Here is a 23,574-nt window from a genome sequence, read left to right as displayed (position 1 = left end):
GCATTCTTTATGATCTATTTTTCATTACAGCGCCTCATCTTTTTCTGCAATTATATGCTTTCAGTAAAAGGATCTTCATTTGGATTTATCACAAGTCATCTACTCTTTAGTTCTTGTCATAAAACAGTAAACATGTCAGTTTGTTGAACCTATTGAAATATCTTAATATCATTGCTTTCAGTGCCTAATTCTTCTTAGTCCTTTAGCCTCCTGAGTAGGAGTCGTAATTTATTTAAATTAGAGAACTGTACTATGGGAACCAGTGATACAAAGCAAAGGATCTTCTTATACTTGATGTTAATGTTCTAGAGATGTGTTCTATTACTATTTTGTTGCTTGAACCACTGTGTGCAGAGGGCTCATTTGTATCAATTGGGAGGGCTCACCACTTTGATTGCAACAAAAATAACTCAGCAGTGCTTCCAGTGTAAAGGTGTTCATGGATGACAAATTGTATCAGTTGATAAAACAGTGAATACTTGCTGTTTCTCTAAAATGTCCCGCATAATCCATTTGAATAAAGCAAGTCTATCTTCTCTTGTTCCAAAAAATATTGTAGCTGGTATCCAATAGAAAAAGTGAAGGTAGTTTTGATCTTTGAATTTAGGAAAACTTGGCCTTGCTTTAGTGCTTTAGTGAGATACTTGTGTGAGGCTTAATAGCTCAGACTGAAAATAAAGCATTTGCATTGATGGAGCACTTGAAGTAAAAATAATACTACATAGGATTTCAGCAGGCTGAATTGCATACTCTTTGCCTATGAATTCCTAAAAAAGCACTTATCAAAACAAAAAGCTGGGAAGGGGCAGTATTTTGGATTTATCTCTTCTAATCTTTGTCTCCTACATGATAATTGCGGAGTGTGGTGATTGAGGAAAGTAATTGCCAATCAAAGTAACAAAAGCATCTATTCCCAGTTTATATTCTAGAGGGTAGGAACTGAAAAGTGAGGGATATGGAGAGATTGAGAAGGCTCAGAATCTTCAGTGGGTAGGTGTGACAGCGTAACGAAATGGACATGCAACATGTATGGCATATTAAAGAAAATAGGACTGGATTGCACAGTCATACTTGTCATCTTGATTTTTTGAACACCCCACCCCCAGGATGCCCAAGTTCTCTTTTGGCAGATAGTTTGTTCCAGAGTTGCCTATAGTCCTGATATTTCCTGTGGTCTTGCATTCAAATACTAACCAGGTTTAGCCATGATTAGCTTTGATGAGCTAAGATGAACCAGGTTTGAAGGATTCACAAAAGAACATGTATTATTACATTATAATACATTAGTTTGTATTTATTAGAATGTGCATTATCTTGTATTTAGAGTCTACATGTCAATTTTTAAGACAATGCTATGTCCTACTGATGGAAAATTCACTGCTTTCCAGGCTGGTATGTGCCATGTTTGCTCCCTTTTTACCTAAGCTCCAGCAGAATGTACCATGCGAAGTATTTAGTGCATACAATAAATGTCCTGATGAAAATACCAATATAGCCATAGTTGCTCAGATAAGTGAGGCTTCATAGAATTTATGGAGGAGTATTACACTTCTATCACCTGAATGTCTCTGTGTGTCTTCATCATTTCATTAAGGCAGGTCCAGATCAGAGTTGCTACAGTACTGTGGCATCTGCCGAGGAAATATTACAGTGCCTAAACAAATCGTGGAAGAGCTTAATGGTTGACCCTCTAGGGCAAGCTTTTTTATTTGTCCCTGGAGGCAGAGTTCTGTATATGTGATCAGAATTAAATTGAAATTCTCTGGAGAAGAAAAATGGTATGACAATTCGAAGCCATAGGATAAAATTCTGGTTGGATCTAAAACAGGGGAGACTAGGTGAATGTGATTCACAACACAAAAGATATTTGAATGTCTCCATAACCTTCCCAAGGTCCAATACTAGAAGCTATCTGAGGTAAGGTGCAGCCCCTTTCTCCCATGTCTTTTTAAATTAATATCTTGTATTTTAAATTCTATACTTCTTTTATTACTTGCATTTTAAACATTAGAAACATCAATTTCTGCCTAATGTTCCAAGAAAAGTTAATGAACCTAAGAACCTCACTGAATTAAAGACAAGTACATTGCTAAAGATTATTGCATTATTTCTTTCTGATATCATGATTATACAGTTATGGCCCATTAAAAATCCAAGGCATTGTTTTTCTTTTATTTTAGCCATTGTACCTCCTGAATTATGGCTTTTTTTTTGGTCCCTGAAATATCAGCAAGAAATGGAATACTAGGTATTTTGAGGGTGCATTCAATATGTTTCCTTTAGGTTTTATTATACTCGGAATTCTAAGTAACTGATTTGTTAGTGTTTGAAGATTTTTCTTATACCAAGTTTCCTGTAGACCATATTTATCGAGTACTTTATTCAAAGAAGGAGAAGGAGAAGAAATTGTTTGGCTAGAATCTGAATCTGCTAATTATTCAATAAATGCACAGCACTGATTTATTTCCCTGTCCTATAACTGCTCTTCCTGCGCCATCAAATTATGCCCTGTAGAATTTGCATTCTGCAATAAGTTGCAGCAAAAAGATTTTGTATCACCTTGCTTAAATGTTCAGTAGAATGAAACAATGAAATGCAAATACAAATCAATTAATTTCATGATATTGCCTGATACATTTTAAAAAAGAACAGCATATGGAGAAAAATCAGATGCCTGATTGTTTAGTAGACTGGTATAGAGTAAAGAGCAAGGACTTTGGTCTTGAAAGAAAAAGGATTTTGGCTGAAACAGGACTGCCACAGGGATTGATGGGGTGATAGTTTTTAATAGAAATATGAAGCACTTACTCAGTAATCTTGTGATAGGATGATAGGTAATATAGAAGCACTTTAACCATTATTTTGCCAAATTACAGGTAAACCTGGATTTTATCATGTGTACCTAGCTTGGAGATTATAACATCATAATTCAAAATGTAAGGGAAATCTAATTTTTCAATAGCCTATCTTTATATTAAGAACCATTACATCAATTTGCATTGGGTATGGCTGGAAATAACTTAATGCAAGTATGCTTGTATGGATCATATGGTTGCTGAGAGCAGAAAATTATTAATTACATAATATTTTGCACATAAAATAATTATAACCATATAAAATAATGTGGTTCTTCAGATTAAATGGCCTTTCTAGCACTGGAGAGTAACAAATCAACTTTATGTTGATGAAAAATAGGTCTTATAAGGAGACCTCTACTGACACCATAGTACCTTTAATTAAGCACTGAAAGGGGGATTAAAAATGGAATTTCCATTATCAAACTGTGCATTGTCAAAAGGGAGTTCATAATCTACTTGAAGTGGTAATAATTGATAGAGGCCAATAGCATGACCATAGCTGGATTGTTGATAAAGACAGTTCTGCCATTTGCCTTTATTTAACAATGAAACATTTGACAGAGAAGCTCTTTCTTTTGAAGAAAATGCTGTAAGAAAAAAATCATAAGAACACCTTAGAAAAGTTCTTATGATAAAGGAATGTTATAGTAAGGACAATATTGACTATTAGTATGCACAGCACTGAACCTCAGTATAGTATATAAAACAAAGGAGATTATGGGTGGAGTATCAAAAGGAAAAAAGCAGCCTGCTTTATAGCACTAACTAGTTTATAGCACCACAGTGAAGAGTCAATTTGCTATAAACCTTCTTCCAGTCAATGCTTAAAAAGTTTTTACATGTCCTAAAGTATAAGCAGCAATTAAAGTAAGTTGATGTGTTGTTTTAATTAGTCACAGGGACTACTGTTTTTGAAATACAAAATTGTGTGCTTTCTTATTTATATATTATACTGATTTATGTAACCACCCACCTTGACCCTGGTGGCAAACATTGGACTAAAATCATCAGAAAACAAATAGGTGATGTATATTACATAAAAACTGGAAGTAAACTTCATATAATTAAACGTGATTTCTATCCTGGGTTTCTGTAAATAAAATCTACCCCCTCTTGATGTGAGAGTAGAAAATTAGAAAAAATTGAGTATTTGTATTTAGCATGAGACAGCAATCTTTTGGTTTTGGCCTGTTTGAACATCTTTTATGGTGGAATTGAAGGCCAGAATCTATGTCTATACAGTAATTCAAAGTCTCATTATTGTCAGAATCCTAGCGAATTCCAATCCAGAAATTAAGTATTGAATTCAACCTATTAAATTAATCTGGTCTTTACACTGAAAATGTAGTTTTACAAGTGCTGTGTGAGTTTTCCCTTGCAAACAGCATTAAAACTCAATTAAGACCTTGACTGAGTGTTGGTTTTTGACAAATGATAAGTGTACTGTACAGTATAGTAGAGATCATGGCTCCACTCTCTTCAAGCCACTATTGGATACTCATCATCTATCACATGAGCTCCCCTCATGAGTGGAGTAGCATCTATAATTGAATTTAGGGAAGTCTTGATTAGAAAGGGTTTTTTTGGTTCATAGCTTTTAAGTTTAGCCTAGTTTATTTGGGCTTTTGTGGTCTCTGATGATATGTCCCACTTTTAAAAATTTGAAGGTTTTGGATGTTTTCGTCCTCTACTGGTGGCAGTGGATCAGATAGTGCTTTGGTAGGATATTCTAGTGGTAGGTGTGGTATAGGCCTGTGTGTTAACCCTGAATGGTTAGGTTTCCTCCCACCTTACAAATATCTTAGGGTGGTTGGATTGTCCTGTTTTTATATCACCAAGAGGGTTGGACAACTTCTGAACCATCCATTATCTTAAGTCCCATTAGAATGACTTCATCATAAATCTGGTCAGATAGTTAGGTCATGAACTGTTTAAATCAGCTGCTTAATGACATAATGACCTTGATTATATTGGTTCCCATATACTTGCATCAGATATTTTATACTCTTATAACTTTGTGAGCAAATGGGCAATTCTACTACAACGTCCAGAACTTTTATACTTTCTGATGGCAGTCTTATCTAGGATTTCCCCATAGTCTTGAAGAGTGCAAAGTTTCTTAACAGTAGCCAAACCACTTCATAGGACAGTCAGCTGAGAACTTAGTCTCAGAAATGTGTATACTAAGTATTCCTTGACTTTTTAGGCATAGATCTTCAAAATCCCATCAAGTGCTTGAGATGACTTCTGTAGCCTTTGTCACAAGTCTTGGAATCTAACAACTTGCAAAATATCTTATAACAGCTGCACAAGAAAAGTGTGTCCCCATTTTTCAGTAGCATGCAGGATTTTTTATGACTCTTAACACTACCCTAAATATCCTGTCAAATTTGGAAGTTTCTGTGTCATCACCTATTTTCCAGGCAGTGTCTCTTTTGATGTCCTCCCCCTAAACTCAGTCTTATGAGAATGACACAGGCTCTACAGCCTACAGTATACTGCCTTTCTAGTAAATAAGAGACAATGTGGAAAAAGAATAATTTCTATAATACATCTTGTAATACAAGTGAATGTGACAATTGGCTCCAATCTTCCCCTCTCCTTTTGGGAGATAAATCAATCACAACAAGGTTTTTTAAAAAAGATGTTTATTGAAGTAACTCAAAAGATATATGAATTTGATCTACAAAAGCACATTCAACACTCTGAGCAAACACAATATGGTCTCAGTCAACTATAATTAAGAGATATTGGGAAAGAGGTAATTTTGAAAATTTGTCATCATCCTAGATATTAATAAGTAAATCTTGAATTCAGTCTGAAATTAGAATGTCCTAAATGTGCAGAAATAAAGGAGGGGAGAGAACAAGACTTTTAAATCAGTCAGAAGAAATTAAAACAATGCAATGTCTAACTAAAGCAATTGCTGATTTTTGTAACAACTAGAACAATTACTGATTTCTGTAACAAAGGATTTAAAATAATCTGAATCCTGTTCCCAGCTTAGATATGAAAACCTCTTGCTTCACAAGTCTGGAATTCTGTTTTTGTCTTCTAAAAGAATAAAGCTTTTCTGTGTCTATGAGAGGAGTTGAGGAATCACCAGGCACATATGGTAAAATGCACACAGCCAAGAGGCTTATATTCAAATTTGGATGCTGTCTTAACTTTTAAACAGGCAGAAAGACTCCGTATTATGAACACAGGGTGACTATTCACAAGAAAAGCTATTCCCCAACACATATGCGTACATGTACAATTTGGGATCTCCCTCCTTGTTTATTCTGCGTACCCATAGTTCTAAATCTACAGCACCCAGTTTTAAATGCCACTTTAAAAAGTTGAAATTATACAATTCTTAGTGTATAAAACTGTATACAATACACTTCTACAGATCATCTGAAATTATCTGAGCAGTTAGTTTCAGACTTTCTACCCTAAGTTCAATATCTGGAATGTAGAATTCTATTATGAATTCAGTAGATAATAGCTAATACATTTTGGGGGGAAATCATGGGATAAAAAGTACACAATTACTTCGTTAGAATATGTTCTATAATAATCATACTTTGCTTCCACCAATGAACAAAGTCTCCAGTTCAGCAGTTGTAGGGTCCACTGAATCAACCTCTTCTTTAAAGAAGTCTTCTTCAAGTTTTTTCCACCAGGGCCACTGCATATATTTTAACATTGTATTATGGGATTGTTTGGCTTTAGCTACCACAGGAACGGATCTGCTCATAAAGACATTCAGATCCTTCACGGTACATTCTGAGAGGCTTGGAGCACCTATGGCAAAAATATATATCATTCTTTAAAAGACTTGGTTAACAACCTCTACATTTGCAGTTTTTATCATCTTGTTTTCAAAGTAGCATCCTACAATGCTGCAAGGGGAAATACATATAGGAACAATGCAGCTAAAGTACACAGAAACAAGTTCTAACAAGTAAAGTGCCTACTACATATCACTTGTGAAAGGAAAGAAGCCAAAGACAACAGAGAGAAGCATATAAGGACAAGAAATTAGTGGTTGTCCAGATCAAAATAAATAAAAATCATAATGGTTTTTCTTAGCAACTTGAAGTAAAGTTGAATTGTATATAAATAAGGTTGAATGTATAAGAATTTATGTCTAACATATGTAATTTACCATCATAAGATTCATTTATGATCATTACTTGGATTGATTAGAACAAACTACATTTAATCTGAAACTATTTTTTCAGGTTTTAGAGCCCAATTGAATTTTAGCAGCCAATCCTTTCAAAGTATAGTACATTTTACTATTTATTTTGTGGTAGAAAACAATAAAAAGGCAGCTAAACTCCACACCCATCCCAATTATTCCTTATGTCTTATCTTAGATGAAAATATGCAATGTTATAAGTATATGGTTTGGAAGTAGAGATCAAACTTAGGGAAGACTAAAAATGAAAGAAGCAAAAACTATAACTAGCATTGTAAAAGGCAAGTGAATTCACTCCTGAAGAACTAAACAACATTGGTTATATTACAGGCTGAAATTTCTACATGGAAGTAATAGTCAAGGATGGGACTATTAACAAAGAGAATGTGTTGATGGGTAATGAAATAACAGAGTGGGCCAAAACTGATAACTGATTATTCTCATGGGGAAAATATCCCTTGAACACAAAGCCCCTCTAGTGTTGTTTCTAAAGAATATTGTGGAAAATATTAGACATACTGAACTAGCACAGATGGCAAAATTAATTTGTTTGATTAGAGAAAGAGCAATAACTACATTTACTAATGACTGGAAAGCCCTTGTGGAGCTAAAGGAAGCTCCACAAGGAGCTTAAAGCTAAAAAAAGGAAAAAAACTTGTAATTTATTGGTTTGAACTTAGAAAGCATAGCTTAGGAAAAGAACAAAATTATGATATAACCTGGGAGAGAGGGAGGGGAAATATATCTATAAATGCTGCGGTCAGGAAGATTGAAAGCAGCTTCTTTATAATCTTTCTTTTCCTTTTCCAGTTCTGATATATATACAAAATACACAAACGTATGTATGTGTGTGTACGAATGTGTATGTACACATACATTACATACATACATTACATACATACATACAATACATAATATGAAATTATTTATATCCCACTTTTATTGTTTCACAAATAACTCAAGGGGTAAACATACCCAACACCCCTTCCTTCTCCTATTTTCTACAACAGCCCTGGGAGGTGAGTTGGGCTGAAAGTGAGTGACTGGCCCAAAGTCCAGCTGCCTTTCAGGGCCATCAAGTGCAGCATATACCAAGGTGATGCATAATGCCGCTGCTCTTCTATCAACCAGATAATCACAGGGACTGGATACAGATACATGTGCCAGAATGGAACTACTAAATAAATGAAAGATATGTGATGTATGTATCTATGGGTTCTCTAGTCTCCTCCAGAATAAGACTGCTAAAATCATATGGGAGTGATCATGTGTGTGCGAAAACATGAGAACAGCTCAAACTGAAAACTGAAAACATGTTATATTTGTTCATAGTAATTATTTCAGCACCTCCAAATGCATGGGTAGGGCTAGGATAATGGTCAATGTGAAAAATAGAATTTTAAACCCACAATACTTAAGCATCAAGAGGATGTGTTAATTCATAATTTATCCAGCAATGATGAGCTCTGAAGAAAATTCAAGCTGGGTGAAGTAGTGTCTACTTGGATAATTCAGGTGTGATATTAATCAGCATTCACCACATCAAAGCTAACCTGGGAAGACAATCTATGCAAGACCAAAATGAGACACACACGTACTTAACAATTGATCCACATCTGTGTGAACTTGGGCAAGCAAAGCCTCTCGATGTTGTTTTGCTTTCTGATCTTTTCTTTTTCTCAGCATATAGTGGGCTAGTTTTTCCTGGGCTTGATGATGAAGTTCTCTGCTCATTTCTTCTGACATTGCAGAAGCCTAGAGAAAAATTACCATCTCTCGGTTATCAGCTTCAAACCTTTGTAAGAGTCTGCAGCACAACATTTGCATTCCTTGGGAATCGGTAAATCTAATCACTGTGCTTCTTTCTGTTTTCTCTCTGAAGCCATTGATCCATCACTGAATAAATTTAATTTCTTAATTAAGATTCAGAAAGAAGCAACTTATTATTACATTAAAGAAAAGACCCAAACATCCCTACCAAATATTTTTTGTTTCTCATATCAAATAAAAGCAAAGCAGATTATCCATGGCATAGTTTCAGTTTATATAGCTATAAAAAATTACACATTATTGGCATGTTTCATTAGGTAAAGGAAATAGAATGAAAGAAGATACGTATATGGATTATAACTTTTCAAGATTTGAAGGCAATGCTGTAAAGTCACTACAGGTAGTCCTGGAGTTATGTCTGTAATGGAACCTGCCTATCTTGGTAGCAACTGTTGATAGTTGTAAAATTGGTTAATCACAGGACCAATTTGATTTTACTAAGTTTTTGGTAAAGGTTATTACGCATATCACAGTGGTCATTAAGCAAATCTATGGCCCTTAAGTGAGCCAATAGTTTATTAAGGGTGCAGAAACCAGAAGTAAATGCCCGTTCTCAGCAAAACATATTATAAAATGTAGTCATATGACTGGAACGCTTAAAAGCCCCAAAGTTTCTTGGATGAGAAGCAAAACTTTTTTTTCTTCCTCATGGAAGGGAAAAAAACGGCCCAGTTGCCTTTTGAAGAAAAAAGCACTTCTGGGACAATCCAAGGGATAGGGGAGTAACGATGACTTACTGGGTGCAGTTTAATATAGCTTTCCACCTTTTGCTGTAACAATATCCTCTGCTCATCCGAAAGAGATTCAGGCTGTTTCCAGAGAGAATGTGCCTTTCTTCTTTTCTTCTCCAAGAATTTAAGCGCCTTATTGAAATAAAATATTAATAACAAGTATCCCCTCTTTACCGAATCTTAATATTTACATAGGCCAGGTCAGGTTCATGGAATACCTTCTTAGTGAGCATGGAAATTTTAGAAAAAGAAATGTTACATCAACACTATTTTCAATGCAAGACCAATTCTGATAGATAACATTTAAACAGTTACGTGTGTTAGAACATTTTAGTGTATCTTCCCAAAACAACGGCCACATCCTGAACCCAGACGTTTCCTCCATACTTTCTTCACGCATGGGAAAGGAGATGGATCCTGTAACGCTGGCCCTGAGCTCTAATCCTCCATGGATAAGTTTTATTCTTTACAACTCACTCTAGTAAAGGCTTGGTAGGCAGCCGAGTGGCGATGGCTCTGCCCTGGCTGGTTCACCTTTCCCTCTGCCACCAACAACGGGAGGAAGGTATGTTTGCAGGCAGCCAGGATGCCAGTGGGGTGGGCGCTTGAAGGAGGGGAGGAAGTCCTCCCCCTGGCCCCTTTGTTGGACCTGGAAGCCTTGCTTGCCAGCTTTTCTGGGCAACATGGGACTGGGTGTGAATGGATAATTGCACCAGGTCCCTGGGACTCTAGGAGACTGGCCAGGAAGAAGGTAAGTTAATGAGCGATGTTGGAAGTGTGTGTGTGTGTGTGTGTGTGTGTTTCAGGTGGGTCTCCTAGCTTTTGAAGGAGAGTGGGAAGGAAGAAGGCAAGGGACAGAGAGAAAGAGAGGGAAAGAGAAAAAGAAAGAGGGAGGGAAAAAGAGAGTGGGAGAGAGAGAAAGAAAGGGAAAAGAGAGGAAGAGGGAATGAGAAAGAGAGAGAGAGAGTAAAAGAGAAAGAGAAGGGAAAGAAAGAAAGAGGGAGAAAGAGAGAGAGAGAAAGAGAAAGAAAGAATAAGGGAGAAAAGGAGAAAGGAAGAAAGGGGATAGACAAAGAAAGGGGGGATGGAAGACAAAGAAAGAAAAAGAAAGAAAGAAAGAAAGAAAGAAAGAGAGAGGGAGAGAGAGGGAGAGGGAGAGAGGAAAAAGTGAATGAGATATATGGATAGATAAATAAATACAGCAAAGGAGGGAGGGAGGGAGAGAGAAAAAAGGAGAGGAAGGAAGGACACACACCCTGGCTTCAGAAGACTCTTTGAAGCAGCACAGCAATCTAGGGCTGGCCTAGAAGAGATCTCAGAGGTCATCTCCTAGTCCAAACCCCTGCTCCAGCAGGAGATTCTTACAGAATCATAGAATAGCAGGGTTAGAAGGGTGTGTGTGTGTGTGTGTGTGTGTGTGTGTGTATGTGTGTGTGTGTTTGTATGTTGTATGTGCATGGCTGTCAAAACTCCAAAAACAGGTCAAGTAGCTCTGGGGAGATCAATCATAAATTAGAACACTTGCTAAGCAACTGGCCATTAACCAAGGGACACTTGTGTTTAGTTTGCCAGTCACCTGGCCACACCCACCCGGTCACGTGACCACCAAGCCACACCCACAAATTAAGCCACGACCACAGAACTGGTTGTTACAAAATTTGAATCCCACCCGTTTTAACGCTTAGGTTTTTGTAGACAGCAGTGTTCCATGAACATCTCAATTTACAAATTTAAGTTAAAAGATCCATTGGAGGTCCTAAATTTGAAATGTTTTTTTTTTTAATATACTGATGCAAAATGTTTTGTATCATGCCAACAGTTGGTTTGCATACTGACCGCTCTCTGAATGAGAACAGCTGCTTTATATTCCTTGAGATTTCTTTTTTGCTGATGAAAATTTCTCCGTGCTTTAAATGCTCTCCAATATGTTTGGATAGTTAGGGCTGCTTTCTCTTTCATTTCATGCATATGCTTATCTATTTGACCTGAGAAATAAAGAGAGTATATTCATTATTAGAAAATCAGAATTCACACAAGCGGAGAGATTTGAATTTCATTCTAGCAAGATGAAAGATGCAGAAGAGAAACCATACAGAGTTAGAGTAAAACATGTTTTAAAAACCAAATGCCACTGCAGTTACTTGAACGATCATTTTGTAGGCCAGGCCTGTCAAACTCGCGGCCCACAGGCCAGGTGCATCACATGCTTACTACGCCCACGCCGGTTTAGCCAAGGGGGAAAAAGTCACAATAAGTCACGTGACGATGTGAGTTTGACACCCCTGTTGTAGACCATAGCTATCTAGGCAAAGCAAGTTTAACTGCTATCTCATGAATATGACAATATGACATCACAGAATTGATATAGCCCCCAAATTTATATTCCACCCAGAGTTATCAACTGAAGTCTAAGTTTTAATATGACAGGAAAGGAAATATAACATTATTACAGATGTGAAGTAATTTCATTATAATACCTAAATATTTGATAATATATTATTATTGTGCTAGCCCCACCCTCTATTTGTACATTATATAGATAGGATCTTATACCAAATACAATATGTACTATATTTTAATGTAGCTATACTGAATTATGCCTTTGTTAGTCAACTTTTTACTGGATACAAATTACAACACATTTCATCCTATTCCTTGGACAGTAGATCCATCATAAATTATAAAAGTCCTTTAGAGCATCAATGATGTCACCCTGGAGAACAAAGAAAAGAAAAAATATCCAAATTAAAGTAAAGAGGATACTAATCCCCCAAAGGTTCTTCATGGTTCTGTAATAACTATACCTGCATGGACAATTTCCAGTAATGTTAACTGCCGTTCATGAAACAGCCTCATGGCTCTTTGCCTCTGAAGCTGCAGTTGTTGACGGAGGGACTCTTCTTCTCTCTGCCTTTTTAAACTTTGCAATTCCTGTTCTCTTTTAGCTCTATAAATAAGTTTTTTAAAAAAACACTGAAAATGCTGTTTTCAACATTCAAACTAATTCCAGTTTTAGCACCATTTAGGGTTAAATCATGTGAATTTCTGCCATGTATTCTTCCACAGCATTGTAGACAGACAGAGTAAAGGGACTTCAAATGTGACAAAGTCCAGCTTCCTGCCTATTCCTATAGCGTTCTTGAGAAGTGGCCATTCAGCTCTGTTTAAACTCCTTTAAGCATTTAAGGACAATTCAGCCCCTTCAAAACCAGTCTGTTGCAATGTTATTTGTTTCTTAGGGTATTACTGACATTTACTTTAATTGCCTGGAGGAAAAAAATGAAATAGATTTGTTCCAGAAAACATAACCAAAACAAGTCCCCCAGGGTGGGCAAAGCAGTATTTTTTGGGACTCTATTTTATTTGGGGGTTGGACTATTTTTAAAGGATGACATTATTCTTCATTAACTTTGCAATCTCTATGTAATTCTTGTGGGTTTTTTTTCAGGCCCCAGTTTAGTACCTATTCTAAATTCTTAATATCAAAAATAAACTCATGAGTGACTGCCTAGACTCCTGCACTCCCTGCCCTTCCATTTTGAAGACATGGACCGTGTCTTCCTCTGGTCCCGTATTATTTTATAGTACTAATGAAGTATGCTAGTACGTGACAGTAAACCTTAGTTTACTTAGTGGAATCCAAAAGCAAGATCTACTTCAGCTGTTTTCAACAATGGCAATTAAGCACTTCTGAGAAAAATCACATAAAGAGTAAACAAGAGCATTCTTTTACTCTACACACACACACACACACTTATGCATATGAGAGAATCATTTTGGTATAGTAGTTAAAACACCAGGCAAGAAACCAGGACACTGTGAGTTTTAATTCTACCTAGGGCATAAAGCCAGATGGTTGATTTTGAGCCACTCACTCTTTATTTTGGCCCAGGAAAATTGCAAGAGCAAATCACTCCTGAAAATATTTCCAAGAAAACTGCAGGGACTAGTTCAGGCAGTCCCCTGGAGTCAAGAACGACTAAAGTGCACAAAATTATTTATATATGTATGCTGGGATCAGGCAGTATAATTTATGCCTTCTACAGTGTAGTCTAGCAATGAAGCATAGAATTTTCATTTTGAAAATAATCTGCAGGGTTGAAAATCCATGAATGAAATCTGCCCTCTAGTGGATTCCTCAAACAAGTACCAATAAGAACTTTTTGTATTTATATGAATAAATCAGGGTATGGTTATAGCATAGTGCAACCACAATTAAAAAAATGTTAACAAATAAAAATAATTGGGATATAAAGCCATAAAATAATTCCAATTCAGCACCATATCTTTACCAGAATATCTGCAAATACTGAATGCAAAGAAAGGAATTAATCATAGTAGTATTAACAAAAGTAACCTCTAGATATGATGGGCACCACATAAATCTAATAAAAAAATAAAAAAATGTATAAGCCTCAGACAATGCACGAATACAGAAGGGAGTGAAGAAATTTTACTCTAATTCCTTCACTCTAATCTAATTCTACAGAAGTAAGTTTATTCTTAGAAGAGCAACACAGAGAAATTATGCCTACTGTGACTTTACATATAAGCTTATTCTTCCAAAGCCTCTGGTTATTTTCAGGTTTAAAAAAACATACACATGGAGATTTTATTCAGTAAATATATATCTAGTTGATGTTCCTGGCCAGACAGGAGATCTGGAAAATCCCTATATTGTAGTTTTATTTTCCAAGCCATTTTAACAACGCAACATTGTTTTCGATTAAAAAAAATATCATAGTTTTACCTAAATTTCCTTTGCAAGATAGTTATAGCTTTTGGAAGCTGCCTTAATCTTTTTCGTGTCTGATATCCTCTCCAAGATGCCTGTATCAAGCACGCTGCTTGATGCATTCTCTGAAATCAACAAATTAGCTTATTTATTTTTCTAGTGCATGTGATAATTAAATGGTTGTAGATGTTAAGAATGTACATTCTCTATGAGCTTTATTTGATTTGACAATTTACTAGTCTACATTCAAACCAAAGCTGGTTTATAATCTAATTAGAAGATCTGATCCAGGCTTGGAGATATGGCAAACTCCCTTTGAAGAATTAAGCTTACAATTTCAGAATGCTTCTATAATAATTCTCCCTTACATTAGCCACATTCCAATTATGTGACCAGATTAGAAGTTATGAAACACCGTATGAATACATTGGTAAAAATCTAACATGAACTACCTCCACCATAGACACAATTCTTTCTACAAAACACACAGTATACCTGTATCGTACCTGTGGGTCACAAGAACTTAAGTTTTCTGCATCCAGCAAGTCCAGCAATTGATTGAGATTCTTGTCAAATCCTTTGCCAGTCCATTGCTTGCTTAGAAGAGTATGTAGCCCTTAATAAATGATATGTGCTAAGATAAACATGCTACTTGGTAAGAAAAAGCGCTTGTTTATCCATCCTAGAGATGTTGATTATAAATTACTAGTGACACAGATACTAAGATAAGAGTTCCACATTAAATGTACATCAGTGGCAAGAAGTAGTGAAAGATACAAAGAAAAGCTTAAACAATTAATAGATTCATTATAAAAGATATAGTAATAAAACTTCCTGCATTGAATGCAGGTGAAAGGCAAAGTATACATTCATAATGACTGACTGAATAAATAAATAGATTCGCTGCTTTTCCTAGTATATGATTATGACCATATAAGACATGTATATATGTATGTATGTATGCATGTATGTATGTATGCATGTATGTACCTACCTACCTACTTACCTACCTATCTATCTATTCCATCAATTATACCTGTTTTACTATACATAGTGCTAGATTCCTTTACAGTAGTGGCCCCCAACCTTTTTTGTGCCACGGCCCGGTACCGGCATCACAAAATGATCCGTGGCCCGGTACCAGCATCAGCATGCATGACAAGGCAAGGCGAGCTGAGCGACCGGCCAGCCAGCCGTCCCCCGCTTCTCCCCGCCACCTTCAACTCCTCCTTTGTACCTTTGTTGATGGGTTTCGCTTCGGGACGGCTTCGGGACGGTCACTCGGCTCGCCTTGCCTTGGGTGCTGAAAGAATCCTCGCGCCTTAGTTTCATTCGAAGCCCCCCCCCCTTCGATGGAACTAAGGCATGAGGATTCTTTCAGCACCCAAACGCCGCTTTCCAACCGGAAAAGCTCACCCGGAAGCACTTTCTCGTCAAACAAGATGGCGGCGCCCAGCAAACCGGCGGCCCAGTAGGAAATGTTCCACAGACCGGTAACCGGTCCACGGCCCGGTGGTTGGGGACCCCTGCTTTACAGGACTTCACCCATAATATTCACTGTTTCAAAACAGTGCCCAATTAATACATTTTACAATCAATAACATGAGTGCTAAATTTGGAGAACCAATACATGTAACAAACTATTTGAATTACAGTTAGCTTCTCCCCAAGGAATATTCAATGCCAAAATTTATTATTCTAAAATATTTTTTTCAAAATCTTTTTTTTTTTTTTACAAACCTTTGTAGCGAGCATTCACTGTGATAACAAGTTGGGCATCAGATTCTGTGATCAAAAGTAACAGTTTAACAGTTTCCTTTCCTCTGGCAGGGTTGGTGGTAGAGGAAATCTTGTAAATAAGTTCATCCAGAAGGAAGTGCAGGGTCTCTTCTGTTATTTGAACTAATGCTTTACTAAGAAAACCAAAAAAAAAAGAGGAAATCATATTGGAATTAAAATGGTGGATGGGAAATGGGCAGGATTGGAAGAACCCCAACCATATTGTAATATAAAAATACACTAAATCCTTTGAATGAGGCTCCACCAACTCAGAAGTCAGGGTACTCCCAAATGTCCATTTATTTGATGCATGTCAGGCTCCCCACCCCATCTGCCTTTTACAATTTCAAAAATGTAATAAATGAGAAGGTGGCATGTTGCAAATGAGTCCCACAATGATTCTTTGAATACAGAAATAATAGGTAGCTGAAGACACCTGATGCTTCAGCTGGCAATGTTCTACATTGGCTCCCAAGAGCTACTGAGAAAAAAATAATAGAGTACCTCAAGAACAGCATTGGCAGGTACCATTTTTTCCCCAGCTGCTGCTCTACATCCCTCTACATCCACCCTGCAATATTCCTTTCATGAATAGGGAAGCACCTCTCTCAGCATTCATTTTGTGAAAGCCTCTACCTGTGTCCCAACATGTCAAATATGTCCACCAGTAAAAAAAGAAGGGGGGGGAGTTTAGCTTTAAACTATAGCTATAACCTTGTATCTTTTGTTTTAGAATGAAGAATATGGAATTATGAAGATGAAAAGCTAATTAACCTACAGGAGCTATTCATATTTTAGGATGAATTTCAAAATGTTAAAATATACACTTTAGTATATAATTACCTATTGGTCCTTAAAATATTCTGCAAGAGTAACAGAGTCTGGGTTGTTATTTCCGCATCATCAGTTGTCAGCAATTGCTGAAAGTGTTTATTTTGAAGCACTAGGGCAAAAACAGGAAATCCATTTCAAACAGAAGTTAAATTGATGCTTCATTTTGTTTCAGGAAAGGAGAGTGGGAGCTAACAGCAACCCTCTAAATGCAGATCACAGGTGAATTAGAAACCATAACAACGTTCATCATACTCAATGAATTTCCAGGCTTTTCTTCCCTTACCATTTCCTACTAGATAGACGTGACTTCTACACAACCAACAGATGGCATCAGTCACTGTCCTGAAACAATGTAGAAATTCATTCCTTTTTTCATCCTTAAAGAAAACATAAAGGAGAAACTGATGATTAAAATTCTTGAAACACATAAATTAAACAGTGATTATACCCTCAAGCTATATTTACTGAAAAGATAGTATTCTTCTAAAACTGAGAAAGCGGGGAGAGAAGCAGGATTGAGGACTACTTAAGTTATGGTACAGGCACAATAAGAAAATAACTTTCCTTCTTATTCTGCAACTTCTCCAACCAAGTATATTCTATTTCTTTGTAGAATTCAGCATGTCTCTTAGCAATAGCTAATATATTAAAAGTGTACTGTGTATCACGATGGTCTTAAAAACATGGAATGTTGTGTGTTTTTTATTTTTACTGAATTTCAATATGCTCAATATGCTTTGGACAACTACTTTCACGATTCCTGAGGCTGATGAGAGATGTTCAAATTTGGTTCGGGAAAGCTGATCTATGGCATTAAAATAACACATTCAGTTAAGTGTTAAGGGAGGAAGAAATGTTAATACTAAATCAACTGGAATACTTTTATTATGTTTTGGAATTAGAAACTACACGTCTGTACACGTGTGTTTTGGAATTAGAAACCACACGCCATAAATTAGACGCAGTATGAGGATTTTGTGAAATCTGTTAGTAGTACCATATGTATTTTTCAGGTATTAAAAATAATGCAAAGCAAATGCTGTTTTATTGGTTCTTTGTTTTCTCAGAAACATGCAAATTAATGGACAAATACAATTCTTAGAAATTACCATATTATGTATCAATTACTCTCATCAGTTGAAAATGTAAGTTCAGATACATTGCACAAGGAAAAACAATAGGTTAAAAACAGCAGAATATCTGCCTTGGCAATGTTTACTGCAGCATCAGCCTACAACCAGAGGCAGGTCTAATAATTGTCTTTGTTCTATTACTCTGAATAAACGATTAACAAAGCTATGTGTGAATGCATTTTCAAAATAGCCTCAGTTCAACAACTTCCGTGCCCATATTGTCAAGCAGAGTATTATCAAGCATTATCAAAAAGGGACAAATCACTGCAATGAGCCGGGGTGGCGCATTGGTTAGAATGCAGTACTGAACCTACTTCTGCTGACTGCTGCCTTCAATTTGGCAATTCGATTCTCACTGGTTCAAGGTTGACTCAGCCTTCCATCCTTCCCAGTTTGGTAAAATGAGGACCCAGATTGTTGGGGGCAATAGGCTGACTCTGTAAACCATCAGAGAGTGCTGTAAAGCACTATGAAATGGTATATAAGTCTTAAGTGCTATCGCTTTGGTAACAGTCTTGAGCCTTGACAGCATAGAAATTATGTCTTGGTAATCATCACTTAGGCCAAGTAACAGAAGAGGTGGGAACCCTCGCCTGCCCATTTCAACATTTTTCTATACAGGTAGTCCTCGATTTACGACCACCATTGAGCCCAAAATTTCTGATGCCAAGCGAGACATTTAAGTGAACTTTGTCCCATTTTATGACCTTTCTTGCCACAGTTGTTAAGTGCATCACTGTCACACAGTTAAGTGAATCTCATTTTCCCATAGACTTGTCAAAAGGTTGCAAAAGGTGATCATATGACCCCAGGACACTGCAACAGTCATGAATATGAACCAATTGCCAAACATCTGAATTTTGATCACATAACCAGGGGAATGCTGCAATGGTCATAAGTGTGAAAAACTGTCATAAGCCACTTTGTCAGTACCGTTGTAACTTTGAATGGTCACTAAATGAGCTATTATAAGTTGAGGACTGCCTGCATTAATATGTCAAGATATTACAAAATGGCTCAAATACCTTGACTGCCCGAACAAATTGTGCTTGCAAACGCCTTCCCAGGAAGAAGAGGCTGTCTATTGCAGAAGGAAGCAGTTTACTGTAAAACTCTTCACGTTCTGTTTTCACCTCAAGACCTACACAACACTGACTTGAGAAGGAAAAGAAAAAAAATCCCCTGTAATTTGCAAATAGTAGAACCACAGGCTAATACAGAGTTACTACAGGAGGAATACAGCTATGTAACTGCAGATTTTTACCTTAATATCTCTGCTATCTGGGCAGCAGTAGTCCATCCTCCGGGCACTCTTGTGTAATCTTGCTTAAGGACTAGTAGACAGTACTGGACTAGATCACAATAGTATAAGTCTTGTTTAATTTTCTTTGATTCATTACTTCCTGGGGATGCACTCGTTAAAATTTCTAAGAAAAATAATTGAACTGCTTAGGTTTGGATCCCTCTAAAAAATAACAAATACAGAGGGCTGCAAGACAGGTCAGAAGGGAGCATAGCAAAAACACAAAATTAGGTAATAAATTGGAACATCTATCTATGTAATACTAAAATTCTGCTTTCTGTAACATTTAACTGGGTGAAATGATTCACCACAGGGAAAAACCACTGTTTAGTCAATGAGAAAATGCTTTGAACATACGATATGTGCACAGTGTCCATGATACAGTAGTATGAGACTAATTTTGAGTTGGAATTCTGGTAACCAGAGAGTAAGTTCCTTATTCTGCACAGCTGAAATGAACCAACCTTGGCTGTAACTTCCTTTACTGGAAAGCAGCCCTCTAGCAACTGACAGTTTCTCCAACTGAAATGATACTGTGGTTTATTCCTGGTCTCATTTTGTTCAGAGTATTTGCATAATATGCTTACCATGATTAAGGTAACCATAATTTACAAAACCTGATTTTCTAGACTTGTGTAATACTCTGAACTATAAATTCACCATTTATAGTGAGTTTGCAGAGCACAGCCACAGCTAAAATATGGCTGACCAGTTTATTATGGTTCAATGTATTGAGCAAACATGCTTCTGATTTGCTAACAGATCAATACTAGTTCTTATTATAAGTCTGGTATACTTTTTCTGAGTAAAACATTCATAAAATGATATTAAGCTTTCATGAGCTAATTTCGTTGCCTCATCAGATGCATGGATTTGATCAAGCTTATGACTTTTTATAAAAATTGTTATGTAGTCAGAAAACATGCTACCAAATTCCTAACTTTTCACTAACTCCTGGCTCTCCATGTAATTTTACTATGTGCACTTCATAATTGGCTCTCTTTTTACATAATTCATATCATACAATTATTTGTTAGAAGATTTAAAGATACAGAAACTCATTCCAATTCTGATCCCATGATTAATTAATGGGTCAAGATATCATATGAAGCATTGTTATAAACTGAGCCCTTTTTTTCAATTTAGAAATATATGAATAACTTCAGTTTCTTCCCCTTGGTTTCCAATCTTAGTGCCTCAAGTATTATTTCCCCCCTTTTCCTTATTTGCCTTCCAACATCTCATTTCCTGCATAATTATAAATTTTGTAAACACCAAAACCACCAAGATTTATCATGTAAATTAAAAATACATTAAAATTAATTTAGAAAAATGGGGCATGGAAAAAAATAGAGGTTTATGTATCCACATAAGTCTTTATATCAGCCTAACTTGTTTAAAAATATTTTACAAATAAGACCTAGAACATGTCCATTCACTCCTTAGAGTACATTCACTCCTTACAGCTATTGTATTCAGATTCACAACAACCTCATAATTCCCATAATGATCAAGTCTTCTCTGTAATACTAAAATTCTGTATGTACAAATGCCCTTTCCAGTAACCCCAATGGAAACACCCCTATGGTAATCATAGCACAGCAGGCTCAGCACAGAGCAGGCTTTAGTTTTACCTTATGGAGCTATACCTAAGATCTCAATTTACCTTTTAACTTTAGCAGCAACACAGGAATATCCTGATCAGGACTTTCAGTAATCTGAGCAGTCAGAGACAATATTCTAGAATCCACATGAAGTGGCTTCATTTCACGTAACATTAACTACAGAAAGAAAGGAAAAAAAGTCACCCAAGATAATTATCTTCAGTAAGTGACATTTTACGGCAAGCAACACTTTAAGCAAGGCGTAATAAAATAGATTTCATCTAATAAAATCCACATCAGATTTGCATGGAAGGTATTTTAATAGAAGCTAATTTTAATATCCAATTCATAGACTTTACTGTTTCAACTAAAATACATATTTCTTTGCATTTGGGAGATTCAAGACTGTCATAATTTAATTATGAACACGGGAACAATAGACATGGGCATCCATTTAAAGCAGTGTTGGGCAAACTTGTAGAAGAGATATATCAATGGCTACTAGTTTTGAAGACTGTTCATTACCACCTAAACAAGAAGCTTTAATTGCTAACTGTAGGGAGAAAAAGGGGAAGAGGATTAACGCTTTTACAACTGATATTTGTGACATCTTGGATGACATCTGATAACATTTATAAGACAATATTGAATTAGAAAAGCCCTGAGTGTGATCCAACAAAGCTTTTATGTTCTTAAGTTTGGTGTAATAAAACGTATCACTTGTTATACAAACTGTATTTCTATCTTTCCTTGTTGAAAACAAATTATGTTTGCCTGTCTCCCCAAATTCAGTACCTTCCTTGTATAACCTATAGCCCTACAACATAGTAATCCTGGGCGACAATTTGCCAGTTATATTTTAGTTCAGCATGTTTTTATGAACTTAGCTCATATGGCTAGTTTAGCAGTCAGTGAATAAGCTTCTCATGCAGTCATACCCAAATTAGGACTACTTCTATATCTCCTCCAGAACCAGCAAAATTAAACTATTGAGAAACTGGATGGGACAGACCCAAGTTCAAATCCCCAATGACCATGAAATTCACTAAGATCTCCCATCAGTTTCTCTCAATTACATGGTTGTAATGCAGGAGTCTTTAAACTTCACAGCTGTTAAGACTTGTGGACTTCAACACCCAGAATTCCTCCTCCAGTCATGTTAGCTCAGAGATTCTGGGAGTTGAAGTCCACAAGTCTTAAACTTGCCAAGTTTGAAGACCCTTGTTGTAATGGATTCAATAACCCCGTGTAAACCACCTGGGGGGGGGATTTAAACCCCAATGCTGTTATAGGTAGTCCTTGACTTATGACCACAATTGAGCCCAAAATTTGTTACTAAGTGAGACAGTTAAGTGACTGAAATGTATTTGAACATTGTATTTGTATTTGAAAATGTATTTGTCCCGTTTTAAGACATTTCTTGCCACAGTTGTTAAGTGAATCCCTGCAGTTGTTAAGTTAGTAACACAATTGTTAAAGTGAATCTGGCTTCCCCATTGACTTTGGTCATCATAAGGTGCACAAGGCAATCCCATGACCCCAGGACACTTCAACGGTCAGAAATACATGCCAGTTGCCAAGCACCCAAATTCTGATCACAGGACAATGGAGGAGGCTACAACCCTGGTGTAAAAAACGGTCTTAAGTCGCTTTCTTCAGTGCCATTGTAAGTTCCAACACTCACTAAACAAAAGATCGTAAATCAACTACCTTTCCTTGGACAAGACTGTGAAGTCAGGTGGGGCAAAGAAAGCAATGGACTGAAAGTCATCTCAGGGATGTAAGGATGTGGCAGTACTTAGCCAGCACTGAGTGATCTCAAAAGAAGCCGAACGGGTTAAATTTGATGAATATATAGTGACGGAAGACAACAACAACAAAAACCCCAGTATTATGTAAGTAGTGGAGCAGGGGAAACAATCAAAGGAGTTAATGCTAAATCTCCCTCGAGCTGCTGACAAAACTATAGATCACCGAGACTGGGGCTTAACTGTGGGAGAGACTGGGATTTTTTTTTTTTAAAAAAAGTCACTTTATATAAAAGAAAGTGAGACCATAAATGAAGAAAATGAAGATGAAAATGAAAAGAAAATGAAGATGAAAATGAAGAAAAATGAAGAAATTAGTAACCCCGTATCAGTCTTGCAAAAGCCAGTTCACGTTATTTCCCTCCCCTCTCCCTCCCTCTGTCCCAGCATCATTTCAGTAACTGTCCGCGTCATAAAGTGCTCATTGCGGGCACAACGTGGCCGCTCAACTTCCCCCCAACCCCCAAAAGGCCACTCATTGAACCTCGGCATCAACTCTCTCACCCGCCTCCTTTCCCGACCGGAAACGTTTATGGCACTGTTATGCCAACGATTGTGAGATCACAGGCGCTTCCAGCCAATAGAATCGGCGCTCTTCACACCTCAGTGACCGAGAGGGAGAGAGAGAGAGAGAGAGAGAGAGAGAGAGTCACTTTCGGCACCTCCCATTGGCGGGTCTATTACCCGCAGTTCTCATTAGCATAACACGTCTTTCCTCCTTAAAACCCTGAGACGCCCCGTCGTAGGGGAGGTGGAGGGCTTTATCTGAT

The 23,574-nt window shown here is 36.8% G+C and overlaps 1 protein-coding gene across 4 annotated transcripts; it reads right to left on the bottom strand.

Annotated features, from left to right (window-relative positions):
• Positions 1–5,500: 5,500 nt before the first annotated feature.
• On the bottom strand, positions 5,501–23,529 carry IQCB1 (IQ motif containing B1). Of its 4 annotated transcripts, none has more exons than XM_087920432.1 (15): positions 23,309–23,529; positions 21,522–21,549; positions 21,059–21,173; positions 19,354–19,516; positions 19,115–19,244; positions 17,240–17,333; positions 16,966–17,065; positions 16,084–16,256; positions 14,850–14,959; positions 14,359–14,468; positions 12,413–12,555; positions 11,445–11,593; positions 9,615–9,740; positions 8,646–8,802; positions 5,501–6,647 (listed from the first exon to the last, which is right to left on the bottom strand). In XM_087920432.1, the coding sequence occupies exons 3-15, from the start codon at positions 21,168–21,170 to the stop codon at positions 6,421–6,423; spliced, it is 1,794 nt and encodes a 597-aa protein (XP_087776558.1). In that variant the 5' UTR covers positions 21,171–21,173; positions 21,522–21,549; positions 23,309–23,529; the 3' UTR covers positions 5,501–6,420. The 4 variants fall into 4 exon arrangements, with proteins under 4 accessions (XP_087776558.1, XP_087776560.1, XP_026563709.1 ...); XM_087920434.1 differs by lacking the exon at positions 23,309–23,529 and adding an exon at positions 22,707–23,047; XM_026707924.2 differs by lacking the exon at positions 21,522–21,549.
• Positions 23,530–23,574: the final 45 nt, after the last annotated feature.

This window comes from Pseudonaja textilis, chromosome 1 (genome assembly GCF_049901715.1).
Source record: "Pseudonaja textilis isolate UNSWEBS1 chromosome 1, rPseTex1.2, whole genome shotgun sequence".
Classification (NCBI taxonomy): domain Eukaryota; kingdom Metazoa; phylum Chordata; class Lepidosauria; order Squamata; family Elapidae; genus Pseudonaja; species Pseudonaja textilis.
Note: the sequence above shows the minus strand (reverse complement) of the source record. Positions and strands in the feature narration are given on the sequence as shown.